At 41.8% G+C, this 22176-nt stretch overlaps 3 protein-coding genes and 1 long non-coding RNA gene across 9 annotated transcripts in view; 2 read left to right on the top strand and 2 right to left on the bottom strand.

Annotated features, from left to right (window-relative positions):
• LOC118361908 (zinc finger protein 143-like) overlaps positions 1 to 22176 on the top strand; it is a 209066-nt gene that overhangs the window by 38619 nt on the left and 148271 nt on the right. The gene's annotated exons all lie outside the window — the stretch shown is intronic.
• Positions 1 to 22176, bottom strand: part of LOC118361903 (gastrula zinc finger protein 5-1-like) — a 388384-nt gene that overhangs the window by 236815 nt on the left and 129393 nt on the right. The window lies entirely within an intron of this gene.
• LOC118361954 (uncharacterized) lies at positions 2037 to 18498 on the top strand. 2 transcript variants are annotated; one of them, XM_035742192.2, is made up of 7 exons: positions 2037 to 4649; positions 5064 to 5194; positions 5401 to 5586; positions 9197 to 9361; positions 14055 to 14166; positions 14403 to 14530; positions 14991 to 18498. In XM_035742192.2, the coding sequence occupies exons 1-7, from the start codon at positions 4367 to 4369 to the stop codon at positions 15864 to 15866; spliced, it is 1881 nt and encodes a 626-aa protein (XP_035598085.2). In that variant the 5' UTR covers positions 2037 to 4366; the 3' UTR covers positions 15867 to 18498. The 2 variants fall into 2 exon arrangements, with proteins under 2 accessions (XP_035598085.2, XP_052341268.1); XM_052485308.1 differs by having other exon boundaries at positions 2039 to 4649; positions 15023 to 15191.
• Positions 5486 to 21973, bottom strand: LOC118361986 (uncharacterized). 2 transcript variants are annotated; one of them, XR_004821102.2, is made up of 5 exons: positions 21649 to 21969; positions 18623 to 18731; positions 18234 to 18333; positions 6053 to 6264; positions 5486 to 5610 (listed from the first exon to the last, which is right to left on the bottom strand). It is a non-coding gene; the product is annotated as an uncharacterized LOC118361986 (long non-coding RNA). The 2 variants fall into 2 exon arrangements; XR_008085488.1 differs by lacking the exons at positions 5486 to 5610; positions 6053 to 6264 and adding exons at positions 14018 to 14135; positions 14391 to 14495 and having other exon boundaries at positions 21649 to 21973.

The following is a 22176-nucleotide window of genomic DNA, read 5'->3' as shown; positions in this document are numbered from 1 at the left end:
AAAGCCAATTCTTCCTTTGGCCGCCTCTCCTTCCAGTTCTCTGCTGCCAATGACTGGAACGAACTGAAAAAATCTCTGAAGCTGGAGACTCATATCTCCCTCACTAGCTTCCTGTTTGAGTTTCTGCCTATAGGAAGGGAGGAGCAAAATGGAGTTTATTAGATTTGCCGAGGGCCTTGTAGGTATCCTGGAAGTTGGAGTTGCAGTGGTTGAGTGTTTTAGCAGCGCGAGTACTACAGTCAATGTGTTGATAGAACTTCAGTAACATTTTTCTCAAATTTGCTTTGTTAAAATCTCCAGCTACAATAAATGTGGCCTCAGGATATGTCGTTTCCAGTTTGCATTAAGTCCGGTGAAGTTCTTTGAGGGCCGTTGTGGTATCGGCTTGAGAGGGAATATACACGGCTGTGAATATAACCGAAGATAATTGTCTTGGGAGGTAATACGGTTGGCATTTGATTTAGGTATTCTAGGTTGATGAACAAAAGGACTTGAGTTCCTGTATGTTATCACAATTACACCATGAGTCATGAAACATACACCCCCACCCTTCTTCCCAAAGATATATTTATTCCTGTCTGCGTGATGAACTGAGAACCCAACTGGCTTTACGGACTCGGACAGTATATCCCGAGAGAGCCTTGTTTCTGTGAAACAGGGTATGTTACAATCCCTGATGTCTCTCTGGAATGAAATCCTCGCCCTGAGCTCATCAACTTTATTATCCAGAGACTGAACATTAGCGAGTAACATACTCGGAAGTGGTGGGTGGTGTATGCGCCTCCTGAGTCGGACCAGAAGTCCACTCCGAGCACCTCTTTTCTGCCTGGCGGTGTTTTGGATCAGCCTCTGGAATCAGTTCAATCGCCTTGGGCTGTACGAACAAATTCGGGAAAGTCGTATTTCTGGTCATAATTCTGATAATGCTGGTGAGTTACCGCCGCTCTGATTTCCAAAAGTTCTTCCCAGCAGTATGTAATAACAAAACATTTCCTGGGCTAATAATGTAAGAAATAACACAAACTAAATACTGCAAAGTTTTCTAAAAGCTAGAAGCACAGCAGCCCTATCAGTCAGCGACATTTTCCGCGTCATACCCCTCAGGGATCGACCCTTGTTGTGCTTTGCTCTCCAGAGCAGGGCACCGTTCAAAAGAGTGATCAATGGGGTAGCATTGAGTGTAGAGATTGATCAAATAAAATAAAAATATTCCTGGTGTTTGACACCCAGTTTGGTGAGACATAGACCTGGTGGCAATGGCAAGACTGAAAATAATCTGTCTTATTGAGCTTTGACACAGAGTTTCTCCCTGGTAAGGTAATATTTGTTATTTTGTGAGGGCCTAGGTTCTGAACCTGGCCTAGGTTTCGGACATGTTGCAGCAGTGTGATCCAACAATGTGATATATGCGCAGGATGGCATAGTCAGAGGGAGTTTAAAGTTGGGATAGAGAATGCCTGGGGACCAGAAATTTTTTAAATACACCGTCTGGAACAAGACAGTGTTTCATTCTGGAAATGGTCCTATACAAGTCGAAATGTTGAATAAAATTATATTTGAACTTACTCTTTCAATTTTCCGTGGTCCTTCGAGACAAAATATTCACAGGAAAGTATTATTTACCTGACTTGTTAGAGTGGTACTGAAGTAGACATTTCTATCACATTTGCAAAAACATGTAAACACCTGCAAGACTTTGGTTAGTATGCATGGTTTGCGTGTGTGTGCCTACGGTTATGAGAAAAACATATTGATTGCCACACACATAGACCCGTGTTTTGAAGTTGGTTTAATAATACTTTCCTGTGGACAACCAGCAGAGTAAGTTCAAATAGAATTTTATTCAACACTCGTTGTCTGCATAATTTAGTGACTAGGATTGAGAAAGCACTGTGTGTCAACTATGTGGGCACCCAAGATGTACTCTTAAAAAGTCTAAATCGATTCTCAATTGTGATGCGGTTCTAGAAACAAAGCCCTTTACTTTAATACCACATCAAAATAGTTTCACAAATGCAAATTATACACTTACTGTTTTAACTGGCTTTATTAGAGTTGCAAAAGACAGTATTATTCAGTTACAAGTTTCTGGCAGCCTCCTTCCGTTACACACAGGGGTTCAAAGCATGTTAGATAGCTAATTAGCACAGGAGGTCCTTCTGTCTTCCGTAAACATGTGCTGTAACATGGAGATATGGGCTGCGTTTCAAACTCATAAAAGACTTACCCTCGCCTTATGCTCCTGGGGGAATCCCCGTGGCCATCTTTGCCGTTGGTCCAAATTATTAGTCAAGCAAGGGAAGTTGGCAACGTAAGCCCCTCAGCCCTCGTTTTTGATAGAGTTTGCGAGTGTACAACTATGTTCACTCCGGGCCTGAAACGCCCCAATAATTCAATTCACGATGATTGTACACCCACTAAGAAAAGTCTGCCAAAACTTAAATAATATGTCCATTAATATGGAGAAGTCAACATACAAGTTGTCTTGTTTTGCACACTTTGTACAAAATAATAAAATGCAGTACTACAGGATATTTCTAAACGTAGCTCTTTATTAGCTAGCTATAACTGGCATGTTCAATTTGTAAGTCGCTCTGGATAAGAGCGTCTGCTAAATGACTTAAATGTAATGTAAATGTTCACGTATTGCCAACCAGGATCAAACTGACCATGACCTAACCATTTGTGTGGTCTTAACCAATCATAGCACAATATGATATGGTGGTAAACTGCATCCAATTACAATTCAGTATGTTTACACATATGAATATTACACAAGTGTAAGTAAAAAAATAATGCAAATAAGTTTGAAATTGTCCTACTAATGCACTTAAGGGCTCAAATACCTATCATATCAGTAATTATGTTTTGTTTGGTTAGCTTTTGAAAACGTTAACTTGCGCACATAACTTTCCCTGAAATCACATACATTGTCATTTTCGATTTACCTTACCTTACGTATTAGGATGGCTAACATTCGATGTCTACGGATGCATTGTCTTCTAGCCAAGATATGAAATGCAATCATAATTGACTTTAGCGCATATAAGGCACACACAACAATTACCATGATGACTGAAAACACAACGGTGGGATGAATGAGTGACACATTTCCAGGCAAGAGGGGCCCATTTAAAATGAATTAATTCTTCCCTCGCCCCTTTCTCTGCAAGTGTCAACTCGTCAGACGTCATGACACAACATCAGAAGTGTCCACTTAATTTGAGGGCTGAGGGGAGAGCGTGTGTATTTGAAGTGTTTGGAATGCAGCCATTGCCGTGTGGGAACACTAATCCTAACCCTATAAAGGCCTGTTTTAACCTTGTATTATTTTTGCTGATATGAAACTTGCATTCCTTATGTTTCCAAAACCATACCGCAAGCGATACGTGTAGACGTTTAGAGCTAACATCAATTCTATCATTAATAGGCGGTAGTTAACGTCTATGAATGGGGTAGGGCACCCATACGGCTGGGGATACGAGGTGCTCTGTGAGAGAGACGAGTTTGAGTGGGGCAGAAAGTTTCCTATGCTGAGGCAGTGAAGAGAGTAGAGGATAGCCCAAGGGTAAGTGATTTGACTGGGAGCCCCCAGTGAGTAGGCCTGAAGAGAGCAATCCAGGATGAGATTTAGTGAGGTAGTATTTATTGCTCTTATTGCTATGGTTATTAATTGTCTGCACTGATGGAGCGTAAATCCCATAAAATAGATGTGGTAGTGGCAGCAGCTGTTGGCCTGGAGTAGGATCTGGTAGGGCTGAAGCATTGGTTTATTGTTGTATATGTGTAGAGTTAGATAGTGGTGCGATTTATTTTCCACCCATCTTTTCTGTGGCATAATGTGCAATTCATACTCCGACCTGTAAAAGACAGCAAGACAGTGTCAATTCTGCCTGCCGGAAACTCACAGGAAGAAGTAAGGGACATTTTAATATTTACCTTACTGAGTCTTTGGAATAAAGTTATTTATTATTTTCTATTCTAACACACTGTTATTTGTAAGCAAGTCTGAAAGATACTGATCAGAGGAGATTTTATGTGTAACGTAATAAGGAGTACCGTAATTCAAAGGTCAGCGCGCATTCCCTTTTCATTTAAACACACCCTTTAAGCTATGACGCCAACAAATAAGATTCCTTTCTCTTCTGTGTAAACGGAAGTGAACAGGTGACTTAGAACCATTTCCAAGCTAACGTTTTTATTGTTATTATTTGGACGTTTATTAACGCAATGGAACCTTAAAATATGATCCATTTAACTGCACAGCATCACATACTTACCTCATGTAGTCTTTAATTCGCGTTGGAGATAGGACTTGATATATGTTATCTAGGTAATGCTAGCTAGCTGCAAAAGTTAGCAAACAATGGCTAACTGTATGGTTTTTCACACTCAAATAGCCTCCATCATGGAGGTGCTAGCGAATGCAGCAGTGGCAGAGATCTGTAAAATCGTAGACGACGACTACGCAGTGTTTCGTTTGGAAATTTCTCAAAGCCAGAAAGAAAACAGGGGATTGCGGAGGAAGCTACAGCTTTTGGAACTAAAGGTGTCACGGGAGCGCGCAGAGAGGACAATTCGAGAGCGCGTCCTCGCCAGTCGTCCCAGTAGTGTCAAGATCCTCGACCGATACAGAGGAATGGAAAGAGGTACATTTTGCAGGGGCCTGTCGCCCCGGTTCCCTCATGTGTTCAGATGTGTTACCCAGAATTGAGTCTTGGTCAGTTTTTGGATAGTATACAACTTCCCCTGATTACTTAGAATAAAAACGTTTTTGCAAGATAGCTATCTTATTTTACCTGGCACATCAATTAAGAACAAATTCTTCTTGCACAAAGACACTATCATATTATAACCAAATTCTTGAATTTCCTATTGTTATACTTAATATTTTTGGGGGGATACATTGAATATAATCCATCAATAAATTGTATATCAAAAAGTTATGAATAAGTGTTACCTTACATCCTTGCCAATTGTAGACAGTGACAATAGTGTACAATATACCATTGAGCATTGACAGTACATAACTTAACCACCTCTTTTCCCACAATCACTCTCAGGTGAAGGACATCTTACTGGAGGCCACAGGGGCGTTGTGAAGCCAGCGGGACACAACTCGTGGAGAGATGACCAACCCATATCTATAGATGAGGGTTGTGGAACCTCAACCCAGCATGTTATCGTAATAGAGGTTGGTGTCATAGTGTAACAAAAAATGTGTAACATAAAAAATGACAGTACGTCAAATGTGACTCGTTTATTTCAGAAAGGCTCCCTCAGCTATTCATTTGTACATCCTTATTTATCTGCCACGGGGGAGCTTGTGAGACTTCCCTATGACATTGTTATCAAATTCAACTCATGTACCGACAATAACTTCCTCTCTTCTTGTGTCAGTCTGCAGATGCAGAGACTGCAGGTCCTGGAGAATCGTCTCTCGTCAAGCAGGAGAGGACTGAAGGAGATGACCCACGACACAGCAGAGACATCCAGACTGGTGTAGTGGCTGGAGTGGTGCCCCCTTTAGCCACGGAGGACCCTGCTGCCCCGACCCAGCCTAAGAACCGATGCAGCATCATGGAGGTCAGTGGAACGCTGAACGCCGTCCTCAAGTCAGAGACAGAAAGCGAGAATTTAATTGTGACACACAGGCTCTTACACACAGGACCTGACCACAGATCAGACCCAGAGAGACTGGAGTTGGGACCACTGGGGTGTGCTCCTGCTCCCGGCTCAGAGTATTTGCTTTACGGTATTACGAGCCCGAGGATGGTTCATTCCCATCGGGACTCAGGTTATGTGTTAGAGACTGGCAATGATCTGTCTTGTTCTTCCACTACAGAGATGGACCCTGGCAACATGCCCTTGGGTTTAGAGACACAGACTGATCTGTCTAGAGGGGACTGGAACCAGTACAGTAGTAGTATACACCTTGAAGGGTGCCTAGATAAGAATGGGGAGGATCTAGTGGTAGATGACGTGAAAGTGGAGGGCGACGGGCCTCTGACATGGAATGTCGATGAGACTCACTTAGATGAAGGACACTCACAAGGCAGATATTTCTTAGATTACAGGGAAAGCTTGGAGACAAATCCAAATGTCGCGACCCACTCCCAGCCTTTCAGCTGCCCCTGGTGTCATATGTGCTTTGCCCAGGCTGGCAACCTGAAGATGCACCTGAAGGTCCACACAGAAGAGAGGTCGTTTTCCTGTTTGCACTGCGGGAAGAGGTTCTCAGAAAGGAGCTACCTCAAGATACACCTGCAGAAAAAAAATACATTTCACTCGATAGCTTCTGATTTTCATTCTTGTCAGCAGAAAAGATCCATAGATGCATTCGGAATAATGAGACTAACAGATTTCAGTGTTGAATATTACTGGGTAGAATATTGCATCCAGACATTGTGTGATATACAACACATATATAAGCCTAAAAAGTCTATTACATATTGTTTTTGTACTTTGAAGGCTGTTTGGTGTTCAGAAATGCCTGTTTCATTACCTCCATTCAACTACTCAATTTCTTATCTTATTATAGAAATTTTATGGAGAAAATTCAGGTTCCTGATGATTGTTTTGTGAAGACATTACATTTAAAATTTTGTCATTTAGCAGATGCTCTTATCCAGAGCAACTCATCATAGCATCATACTTTACCTCAATAAAGTAGCAATATCTGTGCAAGTAGGAAAATAGTATTTGTATTTATTTATTTTAATGGGGGGGATTGTTTTACAATCAGATGAAAACATGACGTGTTGTGTTCATGCCACATTAAAAGGTAGACTAATAGATTTTTTACAGTTAAACTACATGTCATTACTATAAAACTCACAATAGAAGCTCTAAAGCAATCATATGGACTGCTCATTATTATTTTTTTTTAAATGTATTAACATTAGGCTTCCTGCTTTTTTTTAACGTCATGTCCCCCTCAGTCCTTGACTTTTCCTAAATAAGTCTATAATACACACTTTCAGAATCTTAATATCACAAACAGAACTGGTGTTAGAACGTTTTGGGAGGGCATGTCATTTTGGTTTTCCAAGTTGCCCCTTCTCCCCACAATCGGGCCTTCTCCGATAGTTGAAGATGCCATGCCCAGTTGATAATCATGCCGATAATTGTCTCGAAGCTGAAACTAAACTATACCGAAACTAAATTCACACACATAATAACAGATTAAATAAATGAAGTAGGCTAAAGTATGATGGGTTGATGAGCAAGGGGAAGCAAACAATGCATAATTATGTAATCAACAATTGTTGATGAAGGACAGGGCGGGCCATTCTATTTTATTGATCTATTCTAATAAAAAACTGGTATGTACTCTCACTCTATTCTGGCCCACTTGGAGTACACAGTGAGAGCGTGTGTAATTTACAATGGCAAGAAGGCCAAGATGAATGGATGCACTCGTTAGCGTTGCTACAAAATCTGAATAAAAACGACTCCGATTTTGGGGAAGAATGAATCATGATCACATCTCTGAGTGTTCTTCTGATTCTGAGCATCAACCTGAACCTACTCCTCTGAGTCCTAAGCACAAAATAATACATAATTGTGCACGCTGAGCAGGTGCCGGCGGCACCACCAAACAAAATGGTGAGACAGGAAAGCGGATGGCACCATTCTGAATAGAACAAGCCAGTGACAATTCTACAGGCCATTATCAAAAGCAAGAAACAAATTGAGCAACGCAATCCACAGCGTTCATTGTTTAGGCTATGTGTACATGCTCCAACTGATAATTTACTTTTTGACTGTCATATCAACAATTATGTTCATTATGCCATTATTGCTATTTTGATGATTTTTCACTTGACATTTAGGCTATTTTCGTCATTTGACCGTGCATCTTGGCTGTTGGTGTAATTACTTTTATTTTGTTATAAATATACCGGGTTATATACCAACACCTATGCTTTCTGTTTCATAGTTGTAACTAAGCAACTCCACAAATACAATTTATTGAACACTTGAATTATTATTGTTATTGTTATTATTGTTATTATTGACATCCACATAGCATGTCCCCAAAAAAACGTGCTCCCTTATGAAAAAATCTAAATCAAATATGGCACCACAACAAACCTGCCAAGAGAGGGCCGCCCACCAAAATTCACGGAGCAGGCAATGAGTGCATTAATCAGAGGCAACAAAGAGACCAAAGATAACCTTGAAGGCGCTGCAAAGCGCCACAGCGGAGATTGGAGTATCTGTCCATAGGACCACTTTAAGCCACACACTCCACAGAGCTAGGCTTTATGGAAGTGTGGCCAGAAAAAGCCATTTCTTAAAGAAAAAAATAAGCAAACACGTTTGGTGTTCACCAAAAGGCACGTGGGAGACTCTCCAAACATATGGAAGAAGGTACTCGGGGTGTTGAGTGCTTTTTGGCCATCAAGGAAAACGCTATGTCTGGCGCAAACCCAACACCTCTCATCACCCCGAGAATACCATCCCAACAGTGATGCATGGTGGTGGCAGCATCATGCTTTGGGGATGTTTTTCATTGGCAAGGACTGGGAAACTGGTCCGAATTGAAGGAATGATGGACACAGGGAAACTCGTGAGGGAAACCTGTTTGTCTTCCAGAGATTTGAGACTGGGACGGAGGTTCACCTTCCAGCAGGACAATGACCCGAAGCATACTGCTAAAACAACACTTGAGTGATTTAAGGGGAAAATGTAAATGTCTTGGAATGGCCTAATCAAAGCCCAGACCTCAATCCAATTGAGAATCTGTGGTATGACTTAAAGATTGCTGTACACCAGCAGAACCCATCCAACTTGAAGGAGCTGGAGCAGTTTTGCCTTGAAGAATGGGCAAAATCCCAGTGGCTAGATGTGCCAAGCTTATAGAGACATACCCCAAGAGACTTGCAGCTTTAATTGCTGCAAAAGGTGTCTCTACAAAGTACTGACTTTGGGGGGGTGAATAGTTCTTTTTTTTGGTATTATTCCTTGTTTTACAAGAAAAAATATTTTGCATCTTCAAAGTGGTAGGTATATTGTGTAAATCAAATGATACAAACCCACAAAAATCTATTTTAATTACAGGTTGTAAGGCAACAAAATAGTAAAAATGCCAAGGGGGTGAATACGCATGCCACTGTATCTGTGTGTGCGTGTGTACATTATGTATCTGATGAAGTGTATGTCTATTTAATCAGTATCACCTCTCTTCCAGGAAGAGGAGGGTCCAGAGGTGCTGCTGCTGAAGGAGGAGGGGTGTGAGGAGGGTCTGAGGAACCCTGAGGGGACCATGGTCATGGAGGACAACCAGACTACACCTCCTCCTGAACCCACAGAGGAACCAGCTGAGCAGCACAGGACCACACACAATCTCACTGAGGTGAGCCCACTGAACTACTGTCTGTATGGTATTAGGTCAGGGCCCATATCCACAAAGCTTCTCCGAGTAGGAGTGCTGATCTAGGGTCAGTTTAGCCTTTTAGATCATAATGAATAAGACTATATAGACAGGTGTGGACCTAATCGTCAGCACTCTTACTCTGAGATGCTTTGTGGATTTAATTTTGTCTAAAATGTGGGATCATGCCTTTTAATGGTCAAACCATTAGAGTGTCAAGTAATCAAAATAACTAACATGTTTTTTATTTAAAATGTATTTCATCAGGGAGTCATACTGAGACCAAGGTCTCTTTTACAGATGAGCCCTGAATTACAAACATTTAAGAAAATACACACAAAGCATAAATCCAAAATGAAACCAGAATGAAAAACAGTCATAAAAAACAAACACATGAATCAGTAATAAGGTACTCAATTAGCCTTCTGAATTGCATTAGAGGCACCAAAACATCAAATGTAACAACATTTGGAAGATTGTTCCACAAAGAAGGTGCAAGAACCTAACTTAGTAGATACCAAAGCAATTCCCTGAGTTTGCCAACCCTGACACCGGGTGTGGTAACTCATAAGTCTAAAGTTTAGCAATAATGTTAGGTACAGTGGGAGTATTTGTAAATATAAATGTATAAATGAAAATATAGCAATGTATCAACCTACGTGACATCAAAAAGGGCCAACCAACCTTCTTATAGTGATTGCGTTGATGAGTACTAAATCTGTCGCCCGTAATAAAGCACTATGATAACAGCATCTAACAGCTTTAATGAAGTGGCAGCTGCGTTCATATAGATGATGTCGCCATAGACTGAATAATTTGCTGTCTACTATTTAGCGAGAGGCATGACCTATTTCTTTAGAAGCCTATTTTTATTCTCAGCTTCTTAAATAACTCATCCATGTTCTTTTTAAATACCAGCTTTTCAGCTATAAAGATGCCCAGACTTTTGTAGGCAGGGACACGATCAATATGGACACTGTCCAAAGTACATATGCTGTGAGTTATTTTTATACGCTCTAGAGAACAACATATGCTTAGTTTTACCTGCATTCAATACTAATTTCAGGTCAATAAAGTTTTTCGGTAATACGATGAAGACCGACTATAGTTCAGATAAAGCCTGGTCAATCGTGGGGGCAAACAGCATACACAACAGTATCATCTGCATGCAAGTGCAGGTTACATTTTTTTGTAACCTGCAACAATATTGTTAATGTAAACAGTAAAATTGTCCAGGGCCCAGAATTGACCCCTGTGAGATACCTTTGGTTTTTTCCAGAAAACTGGGTTTAACACCACCTGCAGATACACATAGAATTCAATCTGTCAAGTCATTTTTAAACCAGTTATACTGAACAAAAATATAAAAGCAACATGTAAAGTGTTGGTCCCATTTTTCATGAGCTAAAAGGTCCCAGAAATTCTCCATGCACACAAAAAGCTTATTTCACTCAAATGTTGTGCACAAATTTGTTTACATCCGTGTTAGTGAGAATTTCTCTATTGCCAAGATAATCCATCCACCTGACAGGTGTGGCATATCAAGAAGCTGATTAAACAGCATGATCATTACACAGGTACAACTTGTGTTCGGGACAATAAAAGGCCACTCTAAAATGTGCAGTTTTGTCACACAACACAATGCCACAGATGTCTCAAGTTTTGAGGGAGTGTACAATTGGCATGCTGACTGCATGAATGTCCATCAGAGCTGTTGCCAGAGAATTTAATGTTAATTTCTCGACCGCCTCCAACGTCGTTATAGATTATTTGTCAGTATTCAGTACTCAGACTAGAAGTGGTAGGCCGCAAAAGCTCACAGAACAGACTGCCGAGTGCTGAAGTGCGTAACACGTAAAAATCGTCAGTCCTCAGTTGAACTACCGACGTCCAAACTACCTCTGGAAGTAACGTCATCACAATAGCTGTTCGTCGGGAGCTTCATGAAATGGGTTTCCATGGCCAAGCAGCCTCACACAAGCCTAAGATCACCATGCGCAATGCCAAGCGTTGGCGTAAAGCTCGCCGTCATTGCACTCTGGAGCAGTGGAAACGCGTTCCCTGGTGTGATTAATCACGCTTCACCATCTGGCAGTCTGACGAATCTGGGTTTTGTCGATGCCAGGAGAACGCTACCTGCCCTAATGCATAGTGCCAACTGTAAAGTCTGACGGAAGAGGAATAATAGTCTGGGGCTGTTTTTCATGGTTGGGGCTAGGCCCTTTAGTTCCAGTGAAGTGAAATCTTAATGCTACAGCTTACAATGACATTCGCCAATTCTGTTCTTCCAACTATGTAGCAACAGTTTGGGGAAGGCCCTTCCCTGTTTCAGCATGACACTGCCCCCTGTGCACAAAGCAAGGTTCATACAGAAAAGGTTTGTTGAGATCGGTGTGGAAGAACTTGACTGGCCTGCACAGAGCCCTGACCTCAACCCCATCGAACACCTTTGGGATGAATTGGAATGCCGACTGCGAATCAGGCCTAATTGCCCAACGTCGCTAATGTTCTTGTGGCTGAATGGAAGAATGTCCCCACAGCAATGCTCTAACATCTAGTGAAAATCCTTCCCAGAAGAGTGGAGGCTGTTATAGCGGCAAAGGGGGGGACCAACTCCATATTAATGCCTATGATTTTGGAATGCGATGTTCGACGTGCAGGTGTTCACATGCTTTTGCTCATGTTGATGGTGTTGCTCGAGATGATGAAATGTCCCCCCTATAAGCAATTCATCTAGCACATAACAGGTAGTAAATTGGTGAAATTTAAACAAAGACTCACAAGAAGTTGACTGGTTAACCGTCGAGTCAGCGAGAGTCTGGCAGAGGGATGAGCAGTCGATTGACTGTCCAGTCAAAATTAAACCACAGTTTAACTCAAATAAAAAGCCTGCCGAGGTAAAATGATGATTAAAAGCATCACATATCCCACTTTTCTCAGTTAAGATGCCAGAGTTAGACAGAACTTGGTTAGGCAGGGAAGAAGAGGAATTTCTACACTTCAGTGCATTTACCGAGCTACAGTTCAGGGTCTGAATACTTATTTAAATAAGGTATTTCTGTTTTTTTTATTTGAATAAATTTGCAAAGATTTCTAAATCTCTGTTTTTGCTTTGTCATTATGGGATATTGTGTGTAGATTGCTGAGGATTAAAAAATATATATTTTAAAATAAGGCTTTAAAGTAGCAAAATGTGGAAAAAGTCAAGGGGTCTGAATACTTTCCGAAGGCTCAGTACTCTTTAACTTCATTGGGAAAGGGGGCAGCATTTTCACTTTTGGATGAAAAGCGTGCCCAGAGTAAACTGCCTCCTACTCAGTCCCAGATGCTAATATATGCATATTGTATTAGATGTGGATATAAAACACTCTAAAGTTTCTAAAACTGTTTGAATAATGTCTGCGAGTATAACAGAACTCATATGGCAGGCGAAAACCTGAGAATAATCCAACCAGGATGTGGGAAATCTGAGGTTTGTAGTTTTTCAAAGCAACCTAGGTGTCTATGGGGTCAACTTGCACTTCCTAAGGCTTCCACTAGATGTCAACCGTCTTTAGAAACTTGTTTGAGGCTTCTAGGAGGGGGAATGAGGGCTCTTTTGGTCTGACAGCGTGTCACAGGCTCATGACGCACGAGGTGGGCAAATGGAATTCTCCGGTTGGAACATTATTGAACATTTATGATAAAAACATCCTAAAGATTGATTCTATACATCGTTCGATATGTTTCTACGACCAGTAATCTAACTTTTTGGAATTTTCATCCGACCTTTCCGCTGGAAGTTGCATGCGCGTTTCGATTTGTTTACCAAACGCCCTAACAAAAGGAGGTATATGGACATAAATGATTAACTTTATCGAACAAATCAAACATTTATTGTGGAACCGGGATTCCTGGGAGTGCATTCTGATGAAGATCATCAAAGGTAAATTAATATTTATAATGCTATTTCTGACTAATGTTGACTGCGCAACATGGCGGATATTTATTTTGGCTGGTTTGGACTCTTGAGCTCCGTACTCAGATTATTGCATGGTATGCTGTTTCCGTAAAGTTTATTTGAAATCTGACACAGCGGTTGCATTAAGGAGAAGTTTATCTAAAGGTCCATGCATAACACTTGTATTTTCATCAACATTTATATTGAGTATTTCTGTAAATTGATGTGGCTCTCTGCAAAATCACCGCATGTTTTGGAACTACTGAACATAACATGTCAATGTAAAATTCGATTTTTGGACATGATTTTCTGAATGACTACCTCATCTCTGGCAATTGCCCATTTTTTAAAATCATACTACGCACATTTAGGTGCATTACCCCCTACGAGATTTAGAGGGGGTATTCAGCTCATCCACTTAAGGGTTAACAGGCATAGGATAATCTTCAGCTATTTGCTGAGTAAACTGAGGCATTGCCAGGTCCTTGGCCATCCACGTAAGAGCAGAGTAGACTGAGCGTTCGACAGATCTCCTTCAAGTTGCTGGAGCGGGAACTGGGTGAGCAGTGTTGGCAGAGCTCAGTCCACCTGGATAAAGCTCTCATAGTATCAAATTACCTAACATGTTTGCATAGTACTTATAGCGACCCATCAGAATATGCTCCATAGCAGGGTGCTCATATCAGATTTCTTGATCCAACATCCAACACACCTCTCACTCTGTGTCTCTTACAGTCAGTAGACATGGAGGATGGGAAGCCTGATCTGCTGCTGGTCAAAGAAGAGACAATGAAGGACGGACCAGAGAGCATTGACCTGCGGAGTGGACGAAAGATGGGGGAGCAAGGTAAGGAAGAAATACATATAGCCTAGATACAGTAATAGATCTTCAAATGGAATAGTAATGCATATTATTCATTCTTGATTTTCTTCATTGATAAAATGAAATCAATACAACTTATGTTTACATAATAAAGCGCACATTATAATGTATGAACTTGACCCGGTAATTGACTCAAACTCCATTGGTCTATGAGTTCTTTGCCATGTTTGTAAAGTCTATTTTGTAACCTCTTCCTGCAGGTGGTTGGCTGGAGGCAAACAGAGGAGACTGGGTGGCCATCTTGGATTCCCAGACTCTGACCGTTGCAGCAAAGGGCCCAGGGGACAACGTCACTGAACAGGCCAGGACCAGAAGCGACATAGTGGAGGTCAGTGGATTGGACAGCGTCCTTAACTCTGGGCTTGGGAACAAAACTGTTAACCAGAAACAGACAGTTGAACACAAAACAGCAACCAAACTAAGTCTCCATGACAACAGACTGGCTGAGACCAGGGTGAGGCATAGATTTGGTCTGCGGGGACGGGGAGGTGTCTGTATGAGAACAGCCACAGACTCGGCTAGCAATGCTCCGTCCTGCTCCAAATTCCTGAGTATGATGAGGCAGAGTAGATTTCAATAATTAAGCATTTTTATAGACAAGTGTTTTCATGTAATATTGAACCTTTTCCAAAGTATCCCCCAAAGTATCCCCCAACCCAACCCGGTTATATCCCTATACCCCCATTGACGGTGGTTAATATTTTAGAATATCTTGTCATGTTTCTGTGTGTACAGCAAAACGTTTGTTATATAAACCATTATGATTTCTCTTCTATTTGTTTTTTCAGTCTGCAGTCAATGAGGACTTGTTGATATCCAGTGTTGCAGGTGGGAGAGACTGGACCTCTGAGGTGGCTGGTCACAAACCCTGGCCCCGGATCAGGATCATGGATCAGGAGCCGCCGCTCTTCCTTCCTGAGTCTGATCCGCGACAGAGAATCCACCACCACACAGAACACAACCAGTGGACAGGTGGACTGAACAATCTCAGTCCTGGTGGTCATCAGAGAGACCGTGGCTCCAGTCAGGGATCCAGTCTGCAGCCCAGACCCTTCTCTTCACAGTCTCAGTGCAGGGATGAAGCAGGGCCTGAGGCTGATAGAGATGGACCCTCCTGTTCCTATGATACAAACACTGCAGTATCCATGATGAACAGAGCAGGTCACCCTGGGCTTCAGCCTTCAGAGAGAGTGGTGGGAGATTCCCCTGATGGAAATCTAACAGGACATATGTCTTCTCTTTCAGGGTCTCATCTAATGCCTAGTGACTGGGTTCATAAAAGGCCTGGACCTGGGTCTAGTCTTCCTCAGCTACCTCATCGTTACCCTACCAACACAACACACAATCCCAACAACACCCAAACAATGGCTAGAGGTCAAGGAGAGAGCTCAAACACTAACCACATGAGGGTGGTGGCTCCTACTTCTACCTCCTCTGGTGTCATTGGGTCACAATGTGGGAGGCTGAGTATTAGGACGGATGCCGACAAGCCGTACGCCTGCCCCACATGTGGGAAGCGCTTCGCTCAGGCGAATTATGTGAAGATGCATCAGACCGTCCACACCAAGGAGAAGCCCTTCAAGTGCAAACTATGTTACAAGAGCTTCTCCTTCCTGACTAACCTTACCAGACATAAGAGTGTCCACAATGGGGAGAAATCGTAGCAGTGTGGTTTTAGATGTACACAGAGGATATCTGGAAACTATTCTTTAGCTGACATATTATCGCTATCTTGTGAAGTGTCTTGGGGTAAGTCCCTCAGTTCAGTGGCGACCCCAGACATTTTTCATAGGGGTGGCCAGATGGGGCCACTGAAAATATTGGGGTGGCAGACCAAAACCAAAAGCCTTAACTGAATTTCAGGAATTCTATTATGCTGTTGTAGTATATAGGCAAGTTGAAAACGATGTCAAAATGAGAGTTAAAGAATCGCATACGGATATACTTTGGTTTCTTATTTTACAGTTAATGTTACTATTTATCTGATGTGCATAGACTAATACCGGTACAATTAACATTTTGAGTTCCACAACAATCCTGTTTTAATGTGTCATGTATCTGTATATACATGTGTTTAGGCGATTCACTGTTCATCAAATAGGCTTGTTGTCCTTTTCCTTAAAAAGACAAATATAAAGCTTTAATTTGAAGGAGTACATTGATTGTAAGGAACAATACATTTACTGGGAACAAGTCTTCTCGAGTTTAAAAACACCACACAGAGGCCTCCAATTATATTTAATACAGCTTTATTTGGCTGTTGCTGTGTCTTTTTGTAAACGAAAATATTATATATGTCCCAAAATGAAAAACAAAAGCATAATCACGGACAATATACATTTTACTATAGCCTACTCACAACCTATTCATATCCCTGCTTTATTAGGCTACATTCTTTTCAGTACAGCTTTATTCGCCTGTTGCTGTGTCTTTTGGCAAACACATTTACAAAATCATCAAGATTTATGGCACTAGCCCTTCTTGACTCTACACTTAATCAAGACTGTCTTGAGAAATACAATGAGTGACGAGCGATTGAGCAATTTGGGGGTGTTAACTTTAGCACAGCAGAACGGCGCTCACATGCTGATTCAAGGCTTGTATCCCTTGCATTATGACCAATTTTCTTCAGAAAATCTTGTCTTCACCTCAGAGAGAAGCACATCAAGAATTGGAATGAATGAACCTGCCCGAAATGACTCCTTATCTGTGTTGACCTGTCTTTGAACTATTGGAGTGGAAATGTAATACCCTTGATGTGCCCGAGTTGAATTGTGGGGACTGTAATATATCTGACAGATGTTTTATCTCACCAAAAACATTGGTGAATGTTAAGGAATAAGGAGGCCAACAAACTTTAGATATATTTGGGCTAATAGACCTCTTGCCTCTACAGCTCTGTCACCATTTCTCTCTTCAGATATTTCTTTCAGTAGACGTATGATGGCTGGCAGTCTGTCCCTCACGGTCTTGCAAGCATTGTACCTACATGCCCACCGTGTCTCTATCAGCTGTTGTAACTCTCTCGGGGCCCCCTGAAACATCTCCCTTTGTACCTCTAGCCACCTTTGGTGCACATATGACCCTGACACAAAGACATACAGTTTCTGCAAAATAGAAAAGAAACAATAGGCTTCAGGGATGCATTTTACACTGTCAACTAATACTACATTTAAGCAATGTGCATTTCAGTGAACATAAAAAGCTAATGGGGCCTCTGATTTAATGCGTGCTTGCACACCTGTGTCCTTTCCACTCATGACAGAGGCACCATCATATTCTTGCCCTACTAGGTGGTTTCTGTAGTCAAGGCCATACTTCTGCAGTATTTGTACAATTTTCTGTGAAAGTGCTGTAGCATCCTGGCGCTCTGCTGCTTCAAAGGTGAGGAAACTTTCACATATTGACCCATTGTAATAGTATCGAATTACAAAGGACATCGGTTCCTTCTTGCTAATGTCTTTGGTCTCGTCAACCATAATGCTGAAACCCTCACTTTGTGCAATTTCACTAATTATTGAGGTGTGTACCATTTCAGCCAGGCAAGCAATTATTTCGTTTTGTGTACTATGCCCAGAGTATGTTGCATTTCTTTGACTTGTCATTTTTCTTTTGACTGTGTGATCATGCTTGGCTAGCAGTTCCATAGCAGAGAGGAAATGTCATTTTTATTCTGACCTGCTGTTTCTTTATGTGCTCTCTGTGCAACGTTTTGCGTAGCTGTGAGGATCAGGGTTTCTCCCAACAGTTTTAATGTACTCTCTATTTCCCCTCACTAATTTATTAGATTCTGCATTTAAGGAGGGTGAGAGGGAGTGTTTGCTTGTAGTCGGCTTTTCATATTCTGCCCATGCAGAGTATGTGATTCTAATTCTAATTTTCATCTTTGTAAGTAGCTTTTTTCACATTTTTGAACCACTCTTCAGATGTAAACACTGAATCACCTGAGGGGGAGACTGAAGGGCCGGCAAGCATAGCAGTAGGGAGAGTCTTTACTCTGAGAGTATTCTAGTCATTTATGCGTACTGTACCACTCTTTCATGAAGCCTCGTCTTCTATCCCCCTGAAGGGTCTGAGGGAAAAACTACAGATGTGACTGTTTGGGCCCCTCTGCTCTTGACTGGGATATATCTAGGATGAAACGAGGCAAAATCAGTTATTCTGATTTTAAAATAACAATAATAATATGAATAGCTAGCCCCTCTCCATAGTAATTGCCGTTTACATTTGTAATATCGGCCTATAGACAATTCTATTCAAACTCAACTACCAATAAACATGAATCAGAAGGCTTTATGGGATTATGTCATGACTCATAACTCAATGTAAACACGCTATAACCATACATTTATCCAGCCAACGTTACTCTCTAGCCACCCATTTCATTATCAGGGGCACTGTCACACCGTCATAACTTCACCTGTTGGTCCAGGAACGTGTTGATAGCGCTAGCTGAGTCCTGCCTCGTTTGGTTGTCAACCGCTGACTGTTGTTGATGCCTGTTCAGTACTTTTGTGCCATGCTGCTGTCTGTCAATGCAAATCAAACTGTATTTGTCACATGCGCCGAATACAACAAGTGTAGACCTTACTGTAAAATGCTTACTTACAAGCCCTTAACCAACAGTGCAGTTCAAGAAGAGTTAAGAAAATGTTTACGAAACTTTTTTTTATGTAAAAAAAAGTAACACAATAAGAATAACAATAACGAGGCTACAGTTGAAGTTGGAAGTTTACATACACCGTAGCCAAATACATTTCAACTCAGTTTTTCACAATTCCTGACATTTAATCCTAGTAAAAATTCCCTGTCTTAGGTCAGTTAGGATCACCACTTTTTATTTTCAGAATGTGAAATGTCAGAATAATAGTAGAGAGAATTATTTATTTCAGATGTTAATTCTGTCATCACATTCCCAGTGGGTCAGAAGTTTACATACACTCAATTAGTATTTGGTAGCATTGTCTTTAAATTGTTTAACTTGGGTCAAATGTTTCGGGTAGCCTTCCACAAGCTTCCCACAATAAGTTAGGTGAATTTTGGCCCATTCCTCCTGACAAAGCTAGTGTAACTGAGTCAGGTTTTTAGGCCTCATTGATCACACACGCTTTTTCAGTTCTGCCCACACATTTTCTATGGGATTGAGGTCAGGGCTTTGTGATGGCCACTCCAATACCTTGACTTTGTTGTCCTTAAGCCATTTTCCCATGATGTCAAGCAAAGAGGCACTGAGTTTGAAGGTTGGCCTTGAAATACATCCACAGGTACAAATGATTAGTCAATTAGCCTATCAGAAGCCTCTAAAGCCATGACATAATTTTCTGGAATTTTCCAAGCTGTTTAAAGGCACAGTCAATTTAGTGTATGTAAACTTCTGACCCACTTGAATTGTGATACAGTGAATTAAGTGAAATAATCTGTCTGTAAACAATTGTTTGAAAAATGACTTGTGTCATGCACAAAGTAGATGTCCTAACCGACTTGCCAAAACTATAGTTTGTTAATTAACAAGACATTTGTGGAGTGGTTGAAAAACAAGTTTTAATGACTCCAACCTAAGTCTATGTAAACTTCCAACTCCAACTGTATATACAGGGGGTACTGGTACCAAGTCAGTGTGCGGGGGTACAGCTTATTTGAGGTAATTTGTACATGTAGGTAGGTGTGAAGTGACAATGTATAGATAACAAACAGCGAGTGGCAGCAGTGTACAAAAGGGGGGTGTCAATGTAAATAGTCCGGTGGCGATTTTATTAATTGTTCAGCAGTCTTATGGCTTGGGGGTAGAAGCTGTTGAGGAGCCTTTTGGTCCTAGACTTGACGCTCCAGTACCACTTGACGTGCGGTAGCAGAGAAAGTCTATAACTTGTGTGACTGGAGTCTCTGACAATTTTATGGGCTTTCCTCTGACACCGCCTATTATATAGGACCTGGATGGCAAGAAGCTAGGCCCCAGTGATGTACTGGGCCGTATGCACTACCCTCTGTAGCGCCTTATGGTCAGAGGCTGAGCAGTTGCCATACAAGGCGGTGATGCAACCAGTCAGGATGCTCTCGATGTGCAGCTGTAGAACCTTTTGAGGATCTGGGGACCGTGCCAAATCTTTTCAGTTCTTCTGAGGGGGGAAAGGTTTTGTCGAGCCCTCTTCACAACTACCTTGGTATGTTTGGACCATGATAGTTTGATGGTGATGTGGACACCAAGGAACTTGAAACTCTTGACCCAGTCCACTACAGCCCCGTCAATGTTAATATGGGCCTATTCGGACCACTTTTTCCTGTAGTCCACGAACAGCTCCATTGTCTTGCTCACATTGAGGGAGAGGTTGTTGTCCTGGCACCACAATGTCAGTTCTCACGACAACGATGTGACGGCCTACCACTGTTGTGTCGTCAGCAAACTTAATGACGATGTTGAAGTTGTGTTTGGCCACGCAGTCGTGGGTGAACAGGGAGTACTGGAGGGGACTAGGTACACACCCCTGAGGGGCCCCAATGTTAAGGATCAGCATAGCAAACGTGTTGTTGCCTACTCTTACCACCTGGGGTGGCGGCCCTTCAGGAAATCCAGGATCCAGTTGCAGAGGGAGGTTTTTAGTCCCAGAGTCCTTAGCTTTGTGGGCAGTTCGGTGTTGAATGCTGAGCTGTAGTCAATGAACAGCATTCTCACATAGGTGTTCATTTTGTCCAGGTGGCAAAGGGCAGTGTGGAGTGCGATTGTGTCATCTGTGGATCTTTTGGGGCGGTATGCGAATTGGAGTGGGTCTAAGGTGTCCGGGAGGATGCTGTTGATGTGCGCCATGACCAGCCTTTCAAAGCACTTCATGGCTACCGACATGAGTGCTACGGGGTGGTAATCATTTAGGCAGGTTACATTCGCTTCCTTGGGCACAGAAACTATGGTGGTCTGCTTGAAACATGTAGGTATTACAGACTGTCAGGGAAAGGTTGAAAATGTCAGTGAAGACACTTGACAGTTGGTCCCTGCATGCTTTGAGTACACCTCCTGGTAATCCGTCTGGCCCAGCAGCTTTGTGAATGTTGACCTGTTTAAAGGATTTGTTCACATCGGCTACCATGAGCATTATCACACAGTCATCCAGAACAGTAGGTCACTGATGTTGCCTGTGCCTGTTTGTCACTGTCATGTTCTGTCATGCTCTCTCGCTGCCTCTGCCTGTTCATTGGCTTGATCAGTGATGTTATCATCATCTTCGACTTTATCCTCATTAACGTTAACCCTCTGCTGCTACATCTCCCCTGTCCTACTTTTCTTCTTAAAGAAAGAAGAGATATCTGTGGACTTTCTCTTCATTGTCTGCAAATTGTCATAGCTACAGTGACTAACGTAAGCTAGCTAGCTATTTCGACACCATCAAAAAAAACGAGCCGTTTACTGAATACGTACATTTTTTTACTCTACGTAGTATTGTATGACTTACTTACTGGTTAGCAGTCTGGTGGTCTCAACTCAACAGGCCAGCTAGGCGACCTTCCGATGATGCCACCAGAGACACAAGGCTAAGCTCAGCTGCTGCTGTCCATGAGGCAGACTGTCATCTGGCAGTGCACTGTGCAGTAGCAGGCCGGGGGAGGAGTGACGCAGTGACGGACGGTCAAAAGCGACTGGCTGGCTATGCATTTGTTGTTTTCTTTCACATGAACGATTCAGAAAAATATACATTATTGATTTAAATGAATAGTATCTCATGTAAAATGTCAGATAGAAGCATATTATGCGACTCGCGTATTATGCGACTCTTCATGTTATTGAAGAGCATCACATTTCCCCTCTAAATTTGTTTTTGCTTATGTTCTATTAATAACAAATATAACGACCCTCCCAAAATTATTTGGCATAATCAGGTGGTACCTGTTCCTTTCTGTACTATAATTAGGTGATCAAATCTGTTAATAAATTAGAATGAATGTTGTCCTTTTGATATGTTGATTTTGTAATTCCTTGTTCATCGT

The sequence above is a fragment of the Oncorhynchus keta genome, chromosome 29 (genome assembly GCF_023373465.1).
Source record: "Oncorhynchus keta strain PuntledgeMale-10-30-2019 chromosome 29, Oket_V2, whole genome shotgun sequence".
Taxonomy (NCBI): domain Eukaryota; kingdom Metazoa; phylum Chordata; class Actinopteri; order Salmoniformes; family Salmonidae; genus Oncorhynchus; species Oncorhynchus keta.
Note: the sequence above shows the minus strand (reverse complement) of the source record. Positions and strands in the feature narration are given on the sequence as shown.

What these genes read in the sequence shown, in the direction of transcription:
- LOC118361954 (XM_035742192.2), top strand. Translation starts at nt 4,367, where the DNA reads ATGGCTAACTGTATGGTTTTTCACACTCAAATAGCCTCCATCATGGAG. An exon ending in AGCATGTTATCGTAATAGAG is followed by an intron (nt 5,195 to 5,400) that starts GTTGGTGTCATA and finishes TTCTTGTGTCAG; the next exon opens with TCTGCAGATGCAGAGACTGC. An exon ending in ACGAAAGATGGGGGAGCAAG is followed by an intron (nt 14,167 to 14,402) that starts GTAAGGAAGAAA and finishes CTCTTCCTGCAG; the next exon opens with GTGGTTGGCTGGAGGCAAAC.